The sequence below is a fragment of the Myiozetetes cayanensis genome, unplaced genomic scaffold (assembly GCF_022539395.1).
Source record: "Myiozetetes cayanensis isolate MyiCay16 unplaced genomic scaffold, myiCay2020 scf32, whole genome shotgun sequence".
NCBI lineage: Eukaryota > Metazoa > Chordata > Aves > Passeriformes > Tyrannidae > Myiozetetes > Myiozetetes cayanensis.
Window position 1 is genome coordinate 1,474,377 of NW_026087544.1, and position 21,931 is coordinate 1,496,307.

General features: G+C 65.2%; 1 protein-coding gene and 1 non-coding gene across 2 annotated transcripts; one reads left to right on the top strand and one right to left on the bottom strand.

Annotated features, from left to right (window-relative positions):
• Window positions 1–430: 430 nt before the first annotated feature.
• PIK3C2B (phosphatidylinositol-4-phosphate 3-kinase catalytic subunit type 2 beta) lies at window positions 431–19,975 on the bottom strand. The gene is made up of 33 exons (XM_050326988.1): window positions 19,957–19,975; window positions 13,031–13,997; window positions 11,932–12,032; window positions 11,657–11,811; window positions 11,417–11,537; window positions 9,720–9,831; window positions 9,550–9,629; window positions 9,406–9,469; window positions 8,782–8,928; window positions 8,498–8,531; window positions 7,977–8,172; window positions 6,907–7,029; window positions 5,897–6,064; window positions 5,599–5,710; window positions 5,367–5,509; window positions 4,638–4,826; window positions 4,441–4,534; window positions 4,272–4,366; window positions 4,016–4,196; window positions 3,816–3,923; window positions 3,636–3,728; window positions 3,335–3,464; window positions 2,962–3,098; window positions 2,672–2,841; window positions 2,339–2,495; window positions 2,144–2,253; window positions 1,852–2,053; window positions 1,645–1,769; window positions 1,452–1,569; window positions 1,215–1,296; window positions 1,020–1,126; window positions 809–937; window positions 431–727 (listed from the first exon to the last, which is right to left on the bottom strand). The coding sequence occupies exons 2-33, from the start codon at window positions 13,922–13,924 to the stop codon at window positions 539–541; spliced, it is 4,866 nt and encodes a 1,621-aa protein (XP_050182945.1). The 5' UTR covers window positions 13,925–13,997; window positions 19,957–19,975; the 3' UTR covers window positions 431–538.
• A 1,695-nt stretch (window positions 19,976–21,670) lies between these two features.
• Window positions 21,671–21,743, top strand: TRNAK-UUU (transfer RNA lysine (anticodon UUU)). Its single transcript has one exon. It is a non-coding gene; the product is annotated as a tRNA-Lys (tRNA).
• The last annotated feature ends 188 nt before the right edge of the window (window positions 21,744–21,931 follow it).

Here is a 21,931-nt window from a genome sequence, read left to right on the forward strand (position 1 = left end):
AACATTTCGTCCGTTTACGGAGCTGTCGCTGTAAACAAAGCACCACAGGCACCAAGCCCGCACCCGGGGCCGGGTGGCAGGCGAGGAGATGGATGTCCCCACGGCACAGGGACAGGGAGGGGGGCCGGCTGTCCCCTTCCCGTGGCATCAGGAGGGGGGTCAGCCCCACGGAACGGGCACCCCGCCACACCGCTCTCCTTTGGGAGCGAATTCCCCAGGGTGGGAATTGCCCGGCTCCGGGCAGGCTGGGGCTGGACCTGGAGGGGATACAACACCCCCTCCCCAGCCCACAGCAAACCCCTGCACCGCCTCCCTCTCCCCTCCGCCCCCAGTGCCCGGCTACTCGTTATTAAAAAAAATTAAAATACAGATATCCCAAAGGAAGAAATAAGCCCCCAGACGCCCCCCTGCCCGCCCCTCCCGCCCCGCGTTGCTCCCTTGACACAAGGTAAACTTAAAAAAGGAGGCACCCCCCGCAGCAGAGCCCCTCGGGGACACCCCGGGGTGGGCAGCGCCGCGGGGGCCGTGCCGGGGGTCCTCAGAGGGTGCCGTGGCCGCGGGAGCCCAGGGCGAACCAGCCCATCTTCTCCTGCGCCAGGTCCAGGTCGCGCAGGCGGATGCCCACCTCCCCCAGCAGGATGTTCTCCCAGAAGCCCTCCTCGCTCAGCACGCTCAGCCGCAGCTCCCGCTGCTCCAGGTCCCCCCGGGGGATCCCGTCATACACCAGCTGTGGGGCACAGCGGGGCAGAGCCTCAGCCACGGCCCCCAACCCACCCTGGACCCCCAACCCCAGCCCCAGCCCACCTACCATCTCGTTGTAGGTGGGGTTGCAGGTTTTTCGGGCCACTTTGGTTTTCCTCTTGGTTGTTTTCTGCGGGTCGGGCAGCAGGTAGGTCTTGACGTAGGGGTCGGGGTCGTTGCCATCCTGCAAAAGGGGCTGCGGGCAGAGCGGGGGTGCCCCGTGAGCGCATCTTGGGGAGGGACCATCACCCTGCTCCCACCGGGCACCGGGCACCTACCAGCCCCCGGATGTGCATCACCATGATGAAGAGCTTGTTGTTCTTGTAGGAGATGGAGAGTTTCACCTCCCCGCCGACCTTCCCCAGGGAGCGAGCCCACGTGGCGTCTGGAGAGGAGGCGAGCAGGGGCGGGTGGGATGGCAGCCCCCCACCATCACCCCCTGCCACTGCCCCCACAGTTACCCCCCTCTCTACCTGCCGGCTTTGGGGTCGGGTTGGTGCCAGCTGCCTTCTCGTCCCGGGGCAGGGGGTGGAAGAAGGTGTAGATGAGGTCACACTGCAGGGGAGGAGGTGACATCAGCGGTGGCAGTGGCATCCCCGCGCTTCAGGGCACGGGACTCGCACCAATGTTTCCACGGCGCACTGTCCCACCTCGCTGGTGTCCTTGGCACTGCCCCCCCCTCCCCACAGCCCCCTGCCCCAGCTCCCCACCTCTGCCACCTCGGGGGCCGCGTGGATCAGGTGCCAGATGTAGCCGTTCAGCTCCTCCTTGCGCCGCTCGGCCACCGCCTCGCCCCGCGACCGCCTGATGACGAACCTGCTGGGGAAGCTGCAGGGACGGACCCTCAGCCGAGCCCAGGGGGCTGTGGGGGCTGTGGGGGACCTGGGAGGGGTGCAGGGGTACCTGGGCAGCAGCGAGGAGGGGAAGAGGAGGCGCAGCTTGTTGTGCAGCTCCTGGAACTCCTCGAAGGTGCGCTGCACGAAGGTCACCTCGCCCGGGCCCTCCCGCTGCACCTTCACCACGTAGGTCTGTGGAGAGACAGGGCTGTGAGGTGGGACCCCAGGGTGCCCTGGGTGCACCCTTTCACCTGCACCACCTGTCCCCACTCACGTAGCCCTTGCTGGGGTTGAAGACCCTCTCGTGGCGGCACAGGAAGACGTCGCGGATCCGGCCGGACGTCTTGAGGGTGTGCGTGCGGGGGGCGAAGGAGAGCGTGGGGCGGGCGTCCGAGCCCGTGAACTTCATCTGCGCCAGGTTGTGGATGAAGAAGTTGAGCTTGGTGGCCACGCTGCCCAGGCTGGACTCGATCAACCTGCCAACGAGGCCGCTGTGTGCTCAGCACGGAGCCGGTGCCGCTGCCCCTCCATCCGCTCCTGCCCCTCCGCCCACCCGTGTCCTCTACCTGGTGAAATAGGTGGTGGCGTCGGCATCAGAGTCCTGTGGCCTCAGGGCATCGTAGACGTACTTGAGGTCCTCCAGGTCGGAGAGCTCGGGGATGCCACAGGACAGCATCTGGGGGGCAAGGCAGGGGTGAGGGCAGGCGGAGGGGGGACCTCGGGAAGGGGGGGAAGCTGCAGTGGCCCCCCCCGGCTCTCACCAGCCCCAGCAGGTTGAGGAAGAGATGGGTGTGCTTGCGGATCAGGTTGTAGGCCTGGCAGCACAGGTCCACGAAGTCGTGGAAGCGGCTGGAGGGCTTGTCCCCGCCGTTGATGACGTAGGCCATGTCCGAGGTGAAGACAAACGGCGCCCGGTCCCTGCGCCGGGGAGAGGGGGGACAGAAAGTGAGCAGGGATGGGGGTCCCACACTGCCGGGACGGGGACAGGGCAGGTCACCCACCAGCAGGACGAGCAGAGGGGGCTTCACCCGCCAAACCCCCCCGCAGGGGTGAGCCCGGGCAGAGGGGGAGGAGGACCCCGAGGCGCCTCTCACCTCTTGATGTTGCCGAACATCTGCGCGTGGCCCAGGAACCGGCCGAAGTCGATGTGGAACATGTGGCCCGTGGTCTTGAGCATGATGTTGTCGTTGTGCCTGTCGCAGATCCCCAGCACGTAGGTGGCCACGCAGCAGCCGGCGCAGGAGTAGATGAAGTTTTCCACGGCCTGGGAGGGAGGGAAGGAGAAAGCGGGCATGGAGAAGGCCTGGACGCGACGGGAAGAGAGGGGTCTCATCCCTAGAGGGGGTGACATGAGCAGCAGGGACCCTGCCAGGCTCTTCCTCACCTTCTCATACTCGTCCTCCTCAGGGTTGTGTTTCTGCAGCCAGTCTGCCAGCGGCCGGTCCTTGAAGGAGCCCGTCACGCCGTGCTCCACCTGGATTTTGCGCAGGGTCTCGGCGTTGGGGATCATCTCCACCATGCCTGGCAGCCGGGACACAGGGTGAGACCCTTCCAACCCACCCGGGGGGCACCGAGACCCCAGCCCCACTTTGCCACCCACCCAGGCACCCCCCAGCCATCACCGCTGAGCGACAGCTCCTACGTGGGCCGGTGGGATCAGACCAAAGGTGGATCACAGGCACCCACAGGGCCTCCTGTGCCATCACCAGCCCCACGTGTGCCCCGGTGACCCCTGGCACGTCCTGTCCCCAGCTCACCTCGCCCACGGCCCGTGGAGAAGCAGCGGAAGATGACCATGCGCATGTCCAGCCCCTCCTGCACCCAGATCTTGTTCATGATCCGGATCATCTGCAGCGTCAGCATGTCCTGCCGCAGGTCATCGCCGCACTGCGAGCAGGGAGGAGCCATCAGAGACAGGGGAGAGCCGTCAGAGGCAGAGGGAGAGCCATCAGAGGCAGGGGGAGAGTCATCAGAGGCAGGGTCCAGTGGGGGACGGAGCTCAGGGGATTGGGGTGGTCGTGCCGGGGGTCTGGGCATCACCAAAGGTGCCAGGCTCACCTTGAAGATGACTCGGATGTTCTCCCCCAGGGGATCCACGTTCTGGAAGGAGAGCTTGAGCGGGACGGCGTTGGAGTTGAAGTAGGAGCAGTCCTGCCATGGGAGGAAGGCACAGCCCGTCAGGGCGAGCTGGGAGAGGGCAGGGGAGCCCCCTGGTGCCCTCCTGGGTCCGGCACTCACCCGGGGCACGATGCCCTTCACCAGCAGGCTGGGGCTGAGCGGCAGCCGGCATGACCCGTGAGCCTTGAAGAACTGCTTGACGTCCTCCAGCCCCTCGCGGAGGATGCCCTGTGGGGCGGGGGTGGGCATGGGATGGGTGGGCATGGGATGGGGGGCTGATACCCAGCCTGGCACCCCCTCCCAGCACCGCTGGCACCCACCTGGCGGGCGGAGGGGGCGGCGTCCCGGACCTGCTGTGCCAGCCTGGCCAGCGTGCTGACCAGCAGGCACTGGCGGTCGAACTCCTCCCGCAGCCCCTTCCCGCAGCAGCACAGCAGGGCCGCCAGCAGGTACTGGTACCGGATGCTGAACTGCGAGTCCTTGAGCCCATCCTTCAGCAGCCTGCTCGGGGTAGGGGCATGGGGGATCAGGCGAGGCCCAGGGGCCCCCTCCACCCCCAGAGCCCCCCAAACCCACCAGAAGAAGTAGTGGGTGATCTTGAGGTCGCAGATCGCTCGCTTCATGAGGAAGCGCACCAGGGGGCTGTCCAGGTAGCACTCGTACTTCAGGGCCTGGGGAGGGCACAGCGTTGGGGCACGGTGGGACCGGCAGGCACCCCAGGAAACGTCCCAGTGCCACCACACACCTGGACCAGCTGGGGCAGGTAGTCCAGCAGCTCTGTGTCGGAGATGGAGTCAATCCACTGCACGGCCGTCCTCCTCACCTCCTGGTCTGGGAACCTGCACCCAGCACAGGAGTCACAGAGACAGCACCCTCAGCATCCCCCACAGACTCAGCAGGGCCACGGGGCGCACCCCCACCCGCAGCCCAGGGGTGGCTTACGTGGCATGCAGGAGCCCCAGGGCATCCTGGTGGCTCATGGAGGTCCACTGGCTGAGCAGGGCGTAGATGTCAGGCAGGCAGGCCCAGTCCCAGCTGGGGGCACTGGCCAGCAGCATGGGCAGGGCCCCGGGCTCCGCATGGCAGTGGCACCGCTTCTCCCAGAGCCGCTGCCGGTCTGCATCCGTCAGCCTGAGGGCAAGGGGGGCATGGCACGGGGGGCACGGGGCTGGGGGGCTGGGGAGGGCCATCCCTCTGCCCACCCCAAGCACAGTGCATGAGATAAACCCCCCTGAGCCCTCCCTGCATCCCCACCGTGGCTCTACCCATGGGAAGGAGGGGCTGATGGAAGGCAGGACTCTGTCTCCCAGGGCACAGCCAGGACCCCAAGGCCCATTGATTCCTGCTGCCCAGAGACCCCTGCCCACCCCACAGGTTTCTGTTCAGCAGATCCTGGCCTGGCTGCTGACACCTGATCCCCCATTTACGGACCCTTGGCCGTGCCAGGATGGACAAGGGGCCGGGCAGCTGTCCCTGCTGAGGGGACAAGGCCAGAGAGGGGCAGATGGGCAGGGCAGAGCTCAGGAGGACTGATGACAGCTCCAGAAAACACCAGTTCCAGCCTCATCCCTGCCAGAGGCAGGGGCAGACCCTCAGACACCCCCTGTGCATGCTGGGGGTCTCTCAGCAGTGGTCCCTTCCCTCAGGGTGATGCCATCCCCGTTTATTCACCAGTAGAGCGATTTCTTCTGCATGGCCTCCCTCAGCTGGCGCTGCTCCTCCTCCCCCAGGCTGCCGAACTCGTACCGGGGGCTGAACTCGGCCACGGGGGGGCTGGTGAACTTCACCTCGAAGGCCGAGGTGGGGAAGTCGATCTGGGGCAGAGGCAGAGGGTGAGGGGATCCACACATGGAGCTCGGGGGGTGGGGGGGTGTCCCAGGGAACCCCCCATGCCAGGACATACCTGCAGGATGACACTGTCAGGCTGGTTGAAGTTGGGGGCACTCGACCTGGCCCTGGAGTTGTCCTGGGTCGCCGGCCACAAGCCCAGGAGCTTCCTACCACAGGTCAGGACCCTGGAGGAGGAGGAGGAGGAGGAGGAGGAGGGGTGAGACCCTGGTGCTGGGGGCCACTCTGCCAGGGCACGAGGGTGGCATCGCTGCGGTGGTGCCGTGCCGGGGTCCCCACGGCACTGAGGACCCTCCTGTGCCCCCCGGGGACGCCAGCGCAGCCCCTTGGTGGTGGTGGGACACCCCACGTACTGCCTGAAGTTGAAGAGGGGGGTGGTGACCCAGCCCAGGGCCTCGGGGACCCGCCGCTGCCTGTTGGTGTCGGAGGAGCTGCCCGGGGGTGGGACGGGCACAGCGAAGAGCGTGACACTGAGCAGTGTCTCCCGTGGGAGGTGGTTCACCTGGACTGGGAAGCAGATCCTGCAAGGGAACGATCAGAGAGAGGCTCAGCCACACCAGGGACGGGCACTCCCAGCACCCCACGGCTCCAGCCCCTGCCTTGGGATGCCAAACGTGCCCCGGGACAGCCCAGCCCTACAGACGCCTTTCCTGCTGGCACGGGGGTGCTCCGTGTCCCCACCGTGGGATGGAGGTGCCCTGCCATGGGCAGACACCCCACAGGGAGCAGTTGGGTTTGGGGAGAGCCAGCTGGTCCTGCCCCAGCTCAGCCCTGCTGCTCCCTGTCCCGGGAAGGTGACCGTGGGGACAGGGGGGCCACCACGGACACCCCCACTGCTCACTGACCTTGTCCCACGGCCTGGGGGGGGCCGTGTGGGACCCCAGGGCTGAGATTCCTCTCCGATTCCTCTCCTCCTCCTCCCAGGGAGCCCAGGGTGGCAGCTACATCCCGGGGGAAGGGGATTGCCCCGGGCACGACTCCGCTCGCCGCCGTCCCGCCGGGCGCCTGTCCTTGGGGGCACCGGCACCTTCTAAAATTATCCCGTCCCATCCCCACCTCCCCGCACGCTGTGGATGCCAGGCATGGTGAGGGCTCAGCATGGCCTCCCTGCCTGCTCCCAGGGCTATTTTTGGAGCAGATCCCCTTTCCCGGGTGCAACGGGCAGGTCCGGAAGGGCAGAGCTGGCGCTGGGGCCGCTGCTATTCCAGGGGATGACACAAGAGCTTCCAACACCCAAAAACCAGGGAGAGGCGCAGAGAGGAGCTGCTGGAGCAGGGGAGGAGGAGGAGGAGGAGGAAGGCAGTGTGGCTGGGAGTAGCACCAGGACCCCCATGCCCACCCCCTGGCTGGGGCACTGCCTTACTGCTGGTCCCAAATGATGAGGTGGAAGAGGTATTTGTAGACGTGGGCCTTCCTGGTGAGCAGGGGGCTGCACAGCTCCTTCCCGCCGTGGCTGAGGGAGCAGGAGAGGTAGAAATCTTCATAGCTGCGAGAGGAGAGAGGGGGCCGTGAGCTCTGATGGGGGGATGTCAGAGGAGCTGGTACCCAGGGGGCTGCCCTGCCACGGGGCAAACGCTGCCCCAGCGGGGCGGGAGGATGGAGGTGCTGAACCCAACGCCTTCCCCAGGCCCAGGAGAGGTGGTGGGCAGAGCCAGGAGCCCCCCACACCCCGTCCCCAGCACCATATGCCACCGCGCATACCGTCACACGGGGGGGCGGCGGGGGGGCCCTGCCATGTGGCAGGTGCCGAGCGACAATCCGGGCAGGGCGGCGGGGCGCCAGGGGTCAGGGGCTGCCGGCATTTCCCAGGCTACCGGCTTTGTTCGGAGCCAGCCACCAAGGGGAATACATTAAGGGCAGGACAAAGGCGAGGGGTCCCCGGCGGGGCGGCTGCTGCCGGCGCCGCTGCCTCGCCCACCCGCGCCCCCGCCCGGCCCGGCCCCCGCGCCGGGCACGGGCACCGAGGCACCGAACAAAGGGCCCGTGGGGCGTGGGGGCCGCTCCGTGGGGCCATCTGTCACCTCCCCGGGGCGGTGTGGGAGCGGGGGGATGCTGCGGGATCCGTGGGGTCGGGATGGGAGAGCGCGGCAGAGCCATCCCATCCCTCCCTGCCCGCCAGCACCGGCGTCCCCAGGCTCAGGGTGGGATTTTGGGGTGCCCCGTGCACGGCCAGGAGTTGAACTCAGTGATCCTTGAGGGATCCCACTCAGGATATTCCATGATTCATGGCCTGTCCCTGACACACCCTCAGAGCCCCATAATGAGCCCTTCCCACTCGGGATATTCCAACATTCTCTCTTCCTGTCCTGGAATCCCAATCCAGGAGGCTTGGGATGGCTTAGCCCTCATTCCCTCCGTGCCTGTGGACACCTGGGACAGGAACAGGCTCCCCCAGGGGAGGGCCCCGCTCAGGTGCAGTGGAGCCGCCCTTACCTGGCGGCCCAGGTGATGGGGATGCGGTGGGTGGCATAGACGGTGAAGGACAGGGGGCAGGTGAGCAGCTGAGCCTCCTGAGCCACGCCCAGCTCGCGGCTGCCGTGCACGGCCGGCTGGAAGTCGGCGTTGAAGGTGCTGCAGTAGAGCTCCACCATGTCCAGGATGGCGGCTGTCAGGCTCTCCACGATCCGCTCTGGGGGAACACGGGCAGGAATGAGCCCCCCCGGGACCCCACTGCTTCCCGGGACATCCCTCGGGGTTGGGTGTGGGGTGCTGGAGGGACCCCAGGGCAGGTTTCCCCCAGGACAAAGTAACTACAGGCAGAATTCCAGCCTTCCCCTTTGGAGTTCACACCGAGGAACAACAACCCCCCAGAAACCTTCCTTTTGTTTTTCTTCAACCAGAACGCTTTCAAACACGTTTTGGTTTTGGCCTTGATAATTGAAGGGGGAGGGGCTTGGAGAGATTAAAAGCACCACGAACTGGAGCCCAGAAGGGGAGAAGGAGAACAGAAATACCTCGATTTTCTCTCTTGGCCAGGACGTTTGGATCCTGTTGAGGGGAAAAAAAAGAGAGAAAACCACAGGAGCCCCCTGAGCGCTGCCGGGGCAGCCAAGGCGGCCTTTACGTAACCAGCCATGGCTGCCAGAGCCAGGCAGCTGCCTGTTCCCAGAGATTCAGGAATTTTCCACGTGGTGCAGCAGGAGGAAGGAGGGAAGGCAGTCAGATGTGACAACGTGCTCCCCCTCTGCAGCTCCTCGGCCGAGCCACCCCCCTCCCAGCCCTGCATCCCGTCGCTCACCTTCTGGATTTTGGGCTGCATGCGGGAGGGGCAGGGGGGCATCTGGTTGAGGGCTGCCGTGATCTCCTGGGATTCCACGGCTGCCAGGGCATTGCAGATGGCCATGACTGACTGGATCACCCGCTCTGCCTTCAGTGGGAAGTCTCCCTGGAGGGCAGAGAGGGGCTGATGTGGGACCGCCGGGCAGCTGAGAGGGCAGGGGCTGCTCCCTGTCACCCACCCGGCACCGGGGGATGCACCAGTCTGTGCCTCAGTTTCCCCTATTTTCCCCTGTCAGGGCAGGGTCAGTCAGGTTGGATCTCAGCAAAAGGTTCTTCCCCCAGAGGGTGGTTGGCACTGAACAGGCTCCCCAGGGCAGTGGGCACAGCCCCAAGGCTGCCAGAGATCCAGGAGGGTTTGACAACACTCCGAGGGATAGGGTGGGGTTTTGGGGTGTCTGTGCAGGGTCAGGAGTTGGACTGGATGATCCTTGTGGGTCCCTTCCAGCCCAGGATATTCCATGATATTCCATGATTCTATGATTCACTGACACACCCTTAGAGCCCCACAACAAACGGGGGAAAGAATCCACAGCAAACCAGGCAAGGGGGCCCCCAAACCCCTCCCTCCACCCCTGCCGCTCACCTCGGCTGCCAGGAAAGCATCCACCTCGTTGTGGAAGGTGTCGAAGAGGAGACTCAGGGCCTGCCTGGGGGACAGGGAGCAGAGCTCAGCCCCGGCCAGGTGGGCCCCTGGAGAGGGGGACCGGTCCTGCTGTGCCCCCCCTACCTGCTGATGGTCTGCTTGATGGGCCTCTCCTGCAGGTGGATGTAGTGGTTGAGTGTGGAGGGGCTCTGGTCGTCGCTGGCCTGGGGGATGGAGAGATGCTGAGCAGGGATGTCCCCACCACAGGGGAGGGCCCAGGCACCCCCCAGTGCCCTCCACACCCCGGCACCCACCGTGCGGGCCAGGTCACTGCGCACCCCCTTCCTCCTCATCAGCTGCAGCCGGATGTCCGTGTCAAACTTCCTGCAGTGCTGGATGTGCTCGTGGCTGCCCAGGGCGTGTTTGCTGGGGGGACACGACCTCACACTCACTCATCCCACGCCGTGCCCCGAAATCCCACCCGGGCTGCCCCGTCCCGACATCCCACAGCCAGGCAGCCTTGGATGGGGCTCAGGGCGGCCCCCTGGCCATTAAACCGACCTCTGTGGCACCAGGAAACCCAGAGAATGAGCCATTGTTTTCCCTCCTTCCCCTGTGCCCCGCGCAGAGCCGTGCCCGGCCCTGCCAGCGCGACGGGAGCGGAGGAGCCCGTCGTGCCAGGACGTGCCCGGCGGTGCGTGGGAAGCAGAGCAGGGATCTGAGGGGCTGGGGGATGCTCTGGCTGGCAGCAGGGCTGGGGTGAGCCCTGGAGCAGGGAGTGACAGCCTGATCCCGCTGTGCCCACCGGCACGGGAAGCCCCCCTGGAGCGGGACCCACTCGGGCATCCAGAGCCGCTTCCTTTGCTGGCTCCAGGGAGAATGAGCCGATTGAGCCCTGGCTCAGGCAGTGACAGCAGCTCAGCCCGCTCTGCAGAGCTCAGGGGCCCGGCTGGCTCTGCATGGGGGGGGGTTTGGCACTTCCAGCATCTCCTCTGCCACGGGAAGATGTGGGAAGAAAAGACCTGTGACAAAGGGGCTTTATGTCCTGGGGCTTTCCCAGAGACCCTTTGAGGGCCCCGGGAGATCCGTGGAAATGTTCACCAGGGACTGTCCTGCTCTGTGCCCAGGATGTTCCCTGCTCCCTGCCAAAAAAGCAGGAGCTTCATCCCTCTGGGAATGCCATCCTGGATGGGTGGATCCACCCATCTGTTTGGAAACCCAGGGGCTCAGCACTGACAGGAACAGCCTCTTTGGGTGGCTCTGGAGCCCCTCTGGGTGGCAGGAGCAGAGCTGGGCTCTGCTCTGATGCTGAGCAGCCTCTCCAGGCCCCAGCAATTCCCAGCAGTCCCTTTAGGGCCCAAACCAGCAGCTCCTGGAGGCCATGGCAGAGCTCCCACCGAATTCCCGTGGCAGGGCCAGGCCTGGGGCAGCTCTCCAGCAGCAGGAGCTGGCTCCTTCCTTCCCGGAGCTGTGGCTGCTGCCTGTCCCTCTGCAGGGAGCTCTCCTGAGCCTCCAGCACCCCAGAACCCTCATGGAACCACAGAATTCCTGCAGGAAACGCAGTGAGGCAGGGCAGAAGGGAACCCTATTGCCCACCCCTGGCTCTGCCCACCGCAGCCCTGATGCTCCTGCTCCCCTGCCATCCCTTTCCCACCTTCTCCTGGAATGTGCCCAGCGGGCCAGGAGAAGCCGGGCTCTGCTCAGCGACACGGCTCGTTATTAACGCTCCTCCAAAGAGCTTTTTTGGCAGCTCCCCGCTCTCCAGCCCGCTTTCCAGGCGCGTGGGGGAGCGTGACGGACACCCTGCCACCGGGAAAGATGCTCCCAACATGCTGCTTTTGGCAGGAGCAGCTACACAGCTCCGGAGGCAGCAAACGGAGCGGAGAGGCTCCTGCTGTGCGCGCCGGGATCAGCCCTGGGGCGTCCAGCACACCCTGCCAAGGCCACGATTGGCTCCTGGGGTGCCTGGGTTGGGTTTTGCCAGGTTTTTGCCCCCTCCCTGGCCACTCACTTGTGCAGGAATTCCTCCAGGCCGCAGATCTTGAGCAGGAAGTCCTCGACGTCGACGGCGTGCAGCTCGTCGTGGGTGTAGCACAGCGCCTGGTAGATGAGCAGGTCCACGGTGGAGGAGCCTGGGGGGAGGAGGAGCAGCCTCGTGAGCCCCTCTGGGGTGGTGGGAATGGGGGGATGCCCCTCCAGCCCTCACCGGGGGGGGTCACAGAGGGGGTCCCCAAGTGGCTGGGGCACTCACAGTCGCAGGTGAAGGTGAGGGGCTCCCGCAGGCTGTCACACACCACTGTCACCTTCAGGCTCACGCCGTGGCCCAGCTGCTCCGGGCTGAGGTTCACAGCGTTCCACACCAGGCCCGTGAGGGAATAGTCCTTGGTGCTGGAGCTGGAGCGCAGCCTGTGGAGGCAGGGACGGGTCAGGGACGCTGCCCAGATTTGGGGTTTGCCCCTCCACCCCTCCAAAAAATGCCTGTTTTGGGGCATTTTGCAGTGGGAGGCTCCTGCCCTGGGTACTCACACATCCAGCATGTGGCAGAAAGCAGCCACCTCCTCGTCCCGCTCCTCGGAGACCTCGAAGAGCTCGTAGCCGTTGGTGAAGGAGTGAGGCCGGGGGGCAACCTATGGGGCAGAGCACGAGCACGTCAGAGGGGCATCAACCCCCTGGGGCTGCAGCCCACCGGGATCCCCCCAGCACTGATAGCCTGTGCCCCCCTGGTGTCACTGTGGTGGGGGCAAAGCGGCTCTGCAGCAGCACAGGGGGACGTGGGCCGGCACAGGGGGGGCTGTGGCAGGTGGGCACTGGCCCCAGGATGCATCACTGGCATCTTTCCCATGGCTGGGAGAAGGCAGACCCCACCATCCGCCCAAAAACTGCCCATTTCCAGTCATTTCCAGAAACCCCACAGGGGATATTCCTCAGGGAGACAAGGGATGGGCAGAGACAGGGTTGAGGATGGGCAGGGACTGTCCCCAGGCTGTGGGGGTGCTGCAGGGGACCCCTGCCCGTGCCCTGCCCGCTGCTCTCCCACCACAGCACCAGGGCAGGTGGCACTGCAGTGCCAGGGCCCCCCGATGTGGGGGTCCCGGCGGCTCCATCGCTCTCTGGCAGAGAACAAAGGCCCCACTGTCAGAGCAATTAACCCAGGCAGCAGCTCCTGGGAGGCAGAGGGAGGTGGGGAGCGCTTGCAGCCACTAAAGACAATTTTAATGCTCTTTTATAATTAGGTCCTGGCACTTAGAAAGCCGAGAGTGACTTAGGGAGCCCCCGCTGTGCCCCTCGCCCTGCAGGGGGGCGGGATCCCTGAGGAAGGTGACTTTTCCTGTCATTTGTCTCCTCCTCTTGCTGGAGGCAGGATGAGCTGTGCCACAGCAGCATCCCAGCAGGGACAAGGGATGTGGCAGCAGTCTGACTGATCCCTGGGGATGATGTCTCTGCACACCCATCCCTCTGCCCGTGACACAAACGGGAATCCAGGGAGCCACAGCGATGGGACGAGTAAAACCCACCCATGGCAAAGGACACGCGGCAGCCCCACAGCTCACACCCCAGCGCTGGGTTTCCAGCCCTCAGCTCCATCCCAGCCCCATCCCAAGGCAGGGAGAGAGGAGCCTCTTACCGGGTCGACGGAGATCCTGCGGTTCTTGTTGGGCGCCAGGTTCTTCCTGCTGCCCGGGCGGGTGCCGTACGTCCGTGGGGGCACCTGGGGGGGCATGGTCTTGCTCCGAGCCACCGGCTTGCCGCTCGACTCCTTCTCCAAGATGCTCCTGCCCTCCTTCCAGCCCCGGGAAGCTTCCCTCAGCACCCCGGACTCGTAGGTGGACTTGAGGTTGAGGCAGGTGATGGCGTCGATGCCGCCGTAGCCGCCGATGCCGAAGGGATCCTCCTCGGAGATGCGGCGGCCGAGCAGCTTGTCCTGGGCCCGCTCCTGGGCGGCTGAGAACATGTTGATGTCCCTGGGCTGGGGGCCTTTGGAGGATGGGGGGGACCCCTTCCCCAGGCGCTGGCTGCCCTCGGGGCAGCTCCAGAGCGGGAGCCGGGGGGGCAGCGGGGGTGGCGAGAGCTTCTTGGGGGAGCCACCCCCGCTGTCGTGGGGCGAGGTGGTGCCGTTGAGGGGCTCGCCGAGGAAATCCCCCCCGGAGCCCTCGAAGATGTAGAGGTAGTCCCGGCTCAGGGGGCCCTTCAGCCAGGGCTGGGGGTCCGGGGGCTGGGGCCAGGGGCGCGGGGGCCCGTCGGGCACGGTGGGGCCGTTGGAGCTGAGCGCGGGGTCGGAGCCGGACAGGCCCCGCGCCGCCTTGATCCCGATCCCGGAGCAGCCGTTCCTGTCGGCGGGGTCGTCCCAGGAGATGAGGGGCCGCTCCCCCCCGTGCTGCTTGGCCCGGCTCTCCTCCTTGTCCTGCCGCAGCCGGGACAGGGCGTCGTACTCCATCTGCAGGGCCTCGGCCAGCGCCAGCTCCTTGCGGCTGATCCCCAGCGACTGCCAGCGCTCCCCATTGCCGCGCCGGGCGGACATGGCACCGGACAACCCGCGCTGCCTCCGGCCGGCCGGCCACGTCAGGAGGAGGCCATGCTGCTCCACCGGCCACCTGCAGACAGGGCAGGGCAGGGTGACCCCGGGGCAGCCCACGCCGGGCTAGGGAAGGATGGAGAGGGACCTCGGACACGTGCGGTGACAGGACAAGGGGGAACGGCCTTAAAGTGAGGGAGGGTGGGTTTAGATGGGACACTGGGAAGGAATCCTTCCCTGGGAGGGTGGGGAGGCCCTGGCACAGGTTGCTTGGAGCAACCTGGGCTAGTGGAAGGTGTCCCTGCCCATGGCAGGGGTGGCACTGGGTGAGCTGAGCATCCCTTCCCACCCAAAGCAGGGTGTGATTCTCTGACTCTCTGATAAGGAAGGCCAGGCTGGTGGCACAGCCCTTCCTCTCTGCCATGGAAAGAAGGAAACGAGCAGGGGCTCAGCAGTGCCACGGGGTAAAAATAAAGATTTTGCTGCTTCCTCAGGACCTGATGGCCACCAGCCAGGCAGTGCAGGCAGGGTAGGCAGGGCAGGCAGGGGAGTCTGGCCCCACAGCAGCTGTTGGGGTTATTGCTGGAACCCGACGTGTTTCCCCGAGGACAAAATAAGCCCCAGGCAGGGGAGGGCCTGGGGCTGGTGCTGCAGCTGGGGCTGAGTCACTCTGAAAGCCCTGGGGAGCTGCCCTGGCACGGGCTGGGCAGCGGTACCGATGGTCCTGTGGCACCCCCAAGGAGGGGCTCTGAGCCCCCTGCTCAGCTCAGGACCATTATTGTGCCACTTGACAAAAAAATTTAATTAATCCCCCTGAGCCTCTCCCTAGCCCCCCAAATCCAGCTGCTCCACAGCACGGAGCTGTGCAGGGGAGAGCAGGAAGGGCTGGACTGGGATCTGCTCCCTGGCTCCCAACCCAGCGCCTGCAGAGGGTGGTGATTGCAGCTCCTGCTCCCCAGGGAAGGATGTTACACCTCCTCTTCCCTTCCTAGCAAAATAAATATCCAAGTGGGTGTTAAACAGAAGAGTGGAGCGAGCCCAGAGCCTCGGGGGACGGCCAGGGCTTCAAATCCCTGGAGCTGAGGGACAGCACAGTGTTCTGGGGCTCTGGCCAGGGCTGAGCCTCAGGACACAGGGAGGACATGGGACCCCTGCTGTCCCCCTGGGCTCTCCTCTGCACCACACAGGGCTCTGGCTGATGCTCCAGTTCAGGGTGAAAGGGTGCAACTGCTCCTTCCCAGTGTTTTTGCTGCGGAAGGCACTGCCAAGGGCTTTGGGCATTGCTGAGCCCGCTGTGCCCACGGCTGGGGGGAGCAGGAAAATCCTTAACCACAAAATGCAGGGGCGAGGAGGAGGCTGGTACACCCTGCTCTGGCCCCCCAGGGACAGAGGAGCCCATCTGGCCCCATGTGTGTCCCCCCCACATCCCACCCTGAGCACGGGGCAACCACATCCAGCCCAGGCTGTGCTGGTGACCACCCTCCTGCAGCCCAGAGGAACAGCACCAGTGTCACCAGGCTGCTCCCCTCTGGTGTCACTGTCCCCTCCCAGCCCCCCAGCCACATCCCCCTCCCCACCCTCCAGCAGGCCCCCCTGACCCCGGGGTGTGCAGGACCAGATGGCTGCTAATGAGCACTGGTCCAAGCTCCACATCTCCAGCCTGATCCGTCCCCTCACCGGCACAGCCTCCCCCAGCCCCCCAGCACCAACTCAGCCAGCTTTGTTGTGCTTCCTAACTGGAAAAAAATGGCTCCAGGGGGGGATGGCAGGCTGAAAACGTTCCCTTCCCTGGCTTTTCAGGCCCTGCTGGCGGCTGTGGGCTTTTCCTGGAAAAACAGAAATCCCAAAAGCTGGCAGTCCTGGGCTCCTGGAAGCCGAACAAAGAAAACGGGCTTTTAACCCAAAAGCAATAAACCCGGAGTGATTTTTGTGGCTGACAAAGCCACAGCTCAGCTCTCATCTCCAAGGCAAACATCTGCATCTTGCTGACGTTCTGAGGAGAGAAATGTCCCCGTGGGGTCGAGCCCCGGATCCCATCCCAGCAGGAAGGGGATGGAACTGCACGTGGGGATGGGGACTGGGGTGGGAACAGGGATGGGGAGGCAGGTCCAGCCCCCACGGGTCACAGCAACCCCACAGTGCCAAGGCCAGCCAGAGAAAAGCCACGTGGGACGTGGGAGGAGTCTCCCTGCAGACCAGGGAATGTCACCTGGGCTGGGGGACACCACGAGCAGCCCCAGGCAGGTGGCTCAGCCCCTTCTTCCCTCCGAGCTGGTGCAGCAGAGGTGGAATCCACATGGAAGAGCCCCAGGCTCTCCTGGTGGCCCTCCAGGTGCTCGTCCAGGGGCAGGGCTGATGCTCAGGGGGTTTGAGGAGAACCTTAATGATTCCATCATTAGGCTGGGGGGGCTCAGGGGGGCTCAGCCCCATCTGCAGACACCCCATGCCCACCCCTGCTCCCGGCAGCTGAGCAGCACCCGCTTGGTGTGGGCACACTGAGCCAGATCCCACGGGATCCCACAGGATCCCAGGGCAGAGCCAGCCCTGACTGGGGGCACAGGATCCCAGGGCAGAGCTGGGGGGGCTCCCTGTGGCCCCCCATCCCTCCATCCCTCCCTTCCCCCCTCGCAGGCAGCTGCGCTGGGAGCACACGGACATCTGGGAACACATCAAACATCCCAGGGCCAGGAGGCAAAGCCCTGGAGGGGCACATTCCCGGCAGTGGGAGCAGGATGGAGGTTATGCCTATCAGGGAGACAATTCACTCCCATTTATAATCCAGAGGAGGGAGGAGCGGCCCTGAGAGGGATAAAGCACCAGCCTTCACCTCTGGGGCTGGGGGTCCATCCATCCATCCGGCTGCTCCCACCCAGTGGGGTGAGCCACGGCATTCCCAGCCTCTGGAATGGCCCTGCCTGGCCAGAAGCCCCTGCCTTGGGGACACGGAGCTGCTCCTGGTTGTCCCCAGCCACGCTGTCAGTGGGGTGACAAAGCTCCCTGGATGCACTGGATCCTGGGACATCCCCTGGCAGCAGGGATGCTCCAGGTCCTTGTCCCACAGAGCTTGTGGCATGGGGGGGAATGTTCCCAGGGCTGCCAGCAGCTCCAGCACCCCCAGAGCAGGTGGAATCCACCTCCCACCACCTGCTCTGCTCTCGATTCTCTTCTTCTCCTCCAAAACAGGAGGGAACTGGGGCATTTTGGGATCTCCCTGGCAATCCCAGGGATTGTTTCCAGAGGGGTTTGGAGCTGGATCCCCCCACCAGCAGCTGTCACCAGCACTTTTCAGGAGGGGGATGTGAAGGGCCCAGAGCTCATCCCTGTCTCCCACGATCCAGCCCTGCTTCCAACCTGTTGCCTTTCAGCAGGAGGAGTTTCTTCCTCTTCCAGCTGATACTTCTCCTATTAATAGCAAAGTCCAGCCTGGTCCAAGCTCTCCGCTCTGCAGAGCAGGCAGGATGTGAGGCTGGACGATGCCAAAGGCTCTTCCATCATTTTCTACGTATTTCCACCCTCGGGAGGAAATCCTGCCCTGGGAAGGGGGGTCGGGTTTGGGACGGGAAAGCCCCAACTCGGGGCAGCCAAAGGAGGGAGGTCCTGGAGGCACCACCTGGAGCCAAGTTCTGGATGGGGACAACGGAGGGGACCTGGGGGTGTTGGAGGGGGGATGTCAGAGCCCTGATTGCAGTGAGGTGTGAGACCACCCTCTCAGATCCACGAGGTGTGAGACCACCCTCTCAGATCCACGGGAGACGCTGAACCTCCCCCAGCACCTGCGGAGTGCAGGGATGAGCGAGGTGGGACCTTCCCCAAAGCCACCCCCCACTGCGACCCCACAGTGTCCCCACACACTCCAGACCCCTCACCCCATGGCAGGGCCAAGGCCCTGCTGACACCCACACCCCCCCTGGCCCCTCATCTCACCCACGGCCGGGCTTTCCGGATTACTCAGCCCGTGCTGCTCCAGTGCCCAGCACCCTCCCCAGGGCCAGGTTTTTGGGGTGCTGCCCCCCTTCTGGGGACACTGCAGGTCACGCCAGGCTCTCCCCAGTGCCAGCACTGTCTCTTATGCAAATCTTGGCTTCCTCCCTGGCACCTGCCTGGCTGCACCGGCAGCACTGGGGTGGCACAGCCTACACAGCCTCACAGCAGGGAGAGGAGGGGCTGGAGCCCCACAGGCACCCTGGAAAGCTGAGCAGTGGGAAGCACTCCCTGCCAGGCCAGCACCCATGGGAAGCACCCTGCCTGCTCACGGGAGCTGGGATGAGCTGGGAAGCAGCAGCATCGCCTTCCCTGCCCGCCCTGCCCTGTGTCCCACATCCCAGTGCTGCAGGTCGGCCCTGGGGGATGGCTCCTGCTGCTGTGGCGGCAGCTGTATCCGTGCCACATGCTCCTAAGTGTTCCCTGTTGCCATGGGGCTCTCCCTGACCCAGATCCCGAGCAGGATCCACAGAGGACACGGATCCTCCTGGAGCGCACGGAGGACGAGCAGCAGCGGGGGAGCACCCCCAGCCCACAGCCCCCTGCCAGGCTGCAGGGACCCCACAAACACTCACCAGACCCAGCCCAGTCTGCAGCAGGAACCACCTCCCTGGGCTGCTCATCCCGCAGGATTCCCGTGCTGTGGTGGGAGAGCCACAGCCCAAGGACACGCACGGACACAGGCCGGACACACATGCTGGGATGGGGCTGGGGGTGCTGCTGCTGCTGCCACAGCCCTGGTGGTCCCTCCCTGTTAGACCCCTGGCCTTTGCAGCCCCCCAGCCTCACCCAGCCCTTCCCAGCCCGGGGCATCCCTGTGCTCCCACATCCTGGTGCATCCCGGCAATGCCAGCACCCGGAGCACCCACTGCAGCACCCCCGAGCAGGGGCTGCAGGGCTGGAGGGGCAGCTCCTCAGCTCCTCCGGCTGGATCCTCTGCTGGATCCTCTGCCCGACCTGCCTGTGGAATTTGGGAGGCTCGGAGGTGGGGCAGCGCCTCGCTGGGGCGGTTATCCCGGGAGAGCCGGGCGCCAGGCAGGTTTCCTCGCCCCACAGCTCCCTGTTATCCTGTCCCTCCCGCTCTGGGAGGGAAGCATTGATTTTCCTGGTCACGCTGGTGCTCGCTCAGCCCGGCCCAGATCCCGGGAACAATCCCATATCCCTGCTTGGCCTCGCACACACGAGCAGCTGCGGGCAGCCGATAGAACAGTTCCCACATCTCCGGAGTTTGCTCCTCGTGAGCGTTCCTGCGGTCCTGGAGCCAGAGGGCCGTTCTGCAGGAGCAGAGGGAGCACCCCGACATCCCCCCAGCACCCTCACGAGTGCCTCCTGCCCCCAGCGCCGGGGTTTGCTGGGATGAGCTGACTCTGCCTGGCCGCACACGAGGGTTGGCTTGTGCCTGTCCTTGTCCCTGTCCCCATCCTCTGATCCAGCGGGTGGCACCCCTGCCCATGGCAGGGGGGTTGGAACGACATGATCTTTAAGGTCCCTTACGACCCAAACCATTCCAGGATTCCATGACCCCCATCCCTTCCCCATCCCTGTCTCCATGCCTTTTCCATGTCTGTCCCCATCCTTGTGCCAGGGGGGGCTCTGCCACGCCAGGAGGGGACAGGACCCCCACCCTCCCTCTCCCCTTTGCCGGTGACCAACTTTGCAATTTCTCGGGGATCATTTAATTGCTCTGTTCATACAAACACCCCAACTTCCCTCTCCCTCCGGCCCGAGGGGGCATTCCAAGATCCCCGACCCCGCACCATGCCCTGGGAGAAGGGGGGCACTCCCGGGTCTCCTCCCGCCTCCGCCGCGGGGCTTTTGGGGTTCCCAGCTCTCGAGCAGCACAAGGATGAGCTGGAGGTTTTGGGAAGCGCTGGGAACGCCTCGCAGCAGCGAGCGGGACCCGCATCTCCTCCGGGAGGAGGAATTATTAATATAGATAAACGCATACATGAAAAATTATCTTTTTTTTTTTTTTTTTTAAGGGGACGAGCCGAGCCGCTCCCGGCAGGAGCCCCCCCCGCTCCCCGCGGTCCCCCCGCTCCCCGATGCGGCCCTACCTGCTCCGAGCGGCGGCGGCGGCGGCGCCGGGCGGGGGCCGGGGAGATGCGGGAGGAGCCGGGGGAGATGCGGGAGGAGCCGGAGGGATGCGGGAGGAGCCGGGGGAGATGCGGGAGGAGCCGGAGGGATGCGGGAGGAGCCGGGGGGAGGCGGGAGCACCGCGGCGGCGGAGGCGGTGGACAATGGCGGGCGCAGCGCGGGCCGGTGCGGGGCCATCTCCCGGCCGCTCTCCGCATTGCACAGCACCGCAGGCAGAGCCCCCGCACCACCCTCCCCCGGCGTTCCCCCCCGCGTGTCCCCGGGATACCGCGCCCCCGTGTCCCTCGGTGTCCCACTGCATGGCTCTGGGATGCTCCTGGTTCCCCCCGCCGAGCCCCTCGAAATGATACCCCCGTGGTCCCCCCACCGAGTCCCCCGGTTTCCCCCACATATCTGCGGGACGCTCCCAGCGCCCCTCGGGGAGCTCCGGGGATGCTGCCCCCGCGATTCTGCCCCTGCACCCCTCGTTTTCCCCCTGCGTTTTCCCCGGGACTCCGTGGGAGGAGCTGGGAGAGTCCCGGGCATAATCCCCCCGCAAGTCCCCACCCCGCATCACCCCCGTGTCCCGCACCATCCCCGCGGGACGGTGGGTGGGCGATGAGCCCCCCTGCTGCTTTGCCCTCGCCCCCTCCACTTTCCCCCCAACCCCAGGGCCATCCCCATCAACACCCACCTCCCCTGCTCCCCACGGGCTTGAGGGGGGCAGGCGGGAGGACCCCCAGTGTGGGCAGCAGATGTGCCGGATGGCAGCGCTGGCTGGGATCTGTTTTCCCTGGCTCTGGCAGACAGGGATAACGGTCAGCTCTGGGATCCCAGCTCCGCTGGAGAGCCACGAGCCACGTGGGGGGGGCTGTGGGTCACAGCTGTGGTTTGGGTTTAGTGGCCACAGAGATTATCCCTGTGTTTTATATCCCTGGGTATTATCCCAGCCTCCCCGAAGGCTCCCCAGAAGATGGGGGGGGAGGTTTTGCAGGATTCATCACACCGTGTAAGGGGATGATGGGATTTTGGGGTCTCTCAGTGTGACCACCAGGCCCTAATGGAAAAATGGCCTCAGCCAGCCCCATGTCCGACTGAAAAATCCCGCTGCACCCACTTCTGATGGGAATTGTCACCTGCAGTGTCGGGATGAGCTGCAGCTCGGCTGGAGAAATCCCAATAACCAAACCTGCCCAGCACCCTATGGTGGTGGAATCCCTGTGTCCTGGGATTCCCGTATCCTGGCTCATCCCCTGACCTGGGATTATTCCCTGTCCTTCTCTTCCCGCTTGGCCTGAGCCCCTTTGAGCCCTCCCAGCTTTCCCCCCCCCCCAGCACACCTCACTTTGCTGCGGGGTGAGGAGGCGGGGGGATCCCCCTTCCCAAGGCCGTCAGTGAGGACCCCCCTCTTCCTGCACATCCCACGGGCAGCACGAGGGGCAGGATGAGCCTGTTGTTTGCGTCCCGAGCCGTGCCACAACCACGGCAAGTGTCCGTGGGGCTGGGGGGGGGAGCGGGCAGGAGTGGGGAGACAGGCAGGGGGAGCAGGTAGAGAATGCAGGCAAGGGATTGAAGCACAGGGAGTTCAGGCAGGGGGGTTCAGGCAGAGGGGCACGGGGGGATCAGGCAGAGGTCCAGGCAGCCACTCACGGGCAGACAGCGGGATAAACCACCAGAGCGAGCAGCACCACCAGAGCCCGGATAGCTCAGTCGGTAGAGCATCAGACTTTTAATCTGAGGGTCCAGGGTTCAAGTCCCTGTTCGGGCGTTCAGTTTTTCGCCCCTTTCTTTCTTTTGGTTTTTTATTTTTTTTCTCCTCCTCCGAATTAATTTTCTTTCCCCACCTCAAAAGCCTTTTGTTTTTTTACACCCCCAGCACCGCCGGCGCTTCCCGGTCGGAGGGTCCCGGTTGCGCCCCGGGAGAATCCGGGCGGGAAGTGGAAAAAAAAAAAAAAC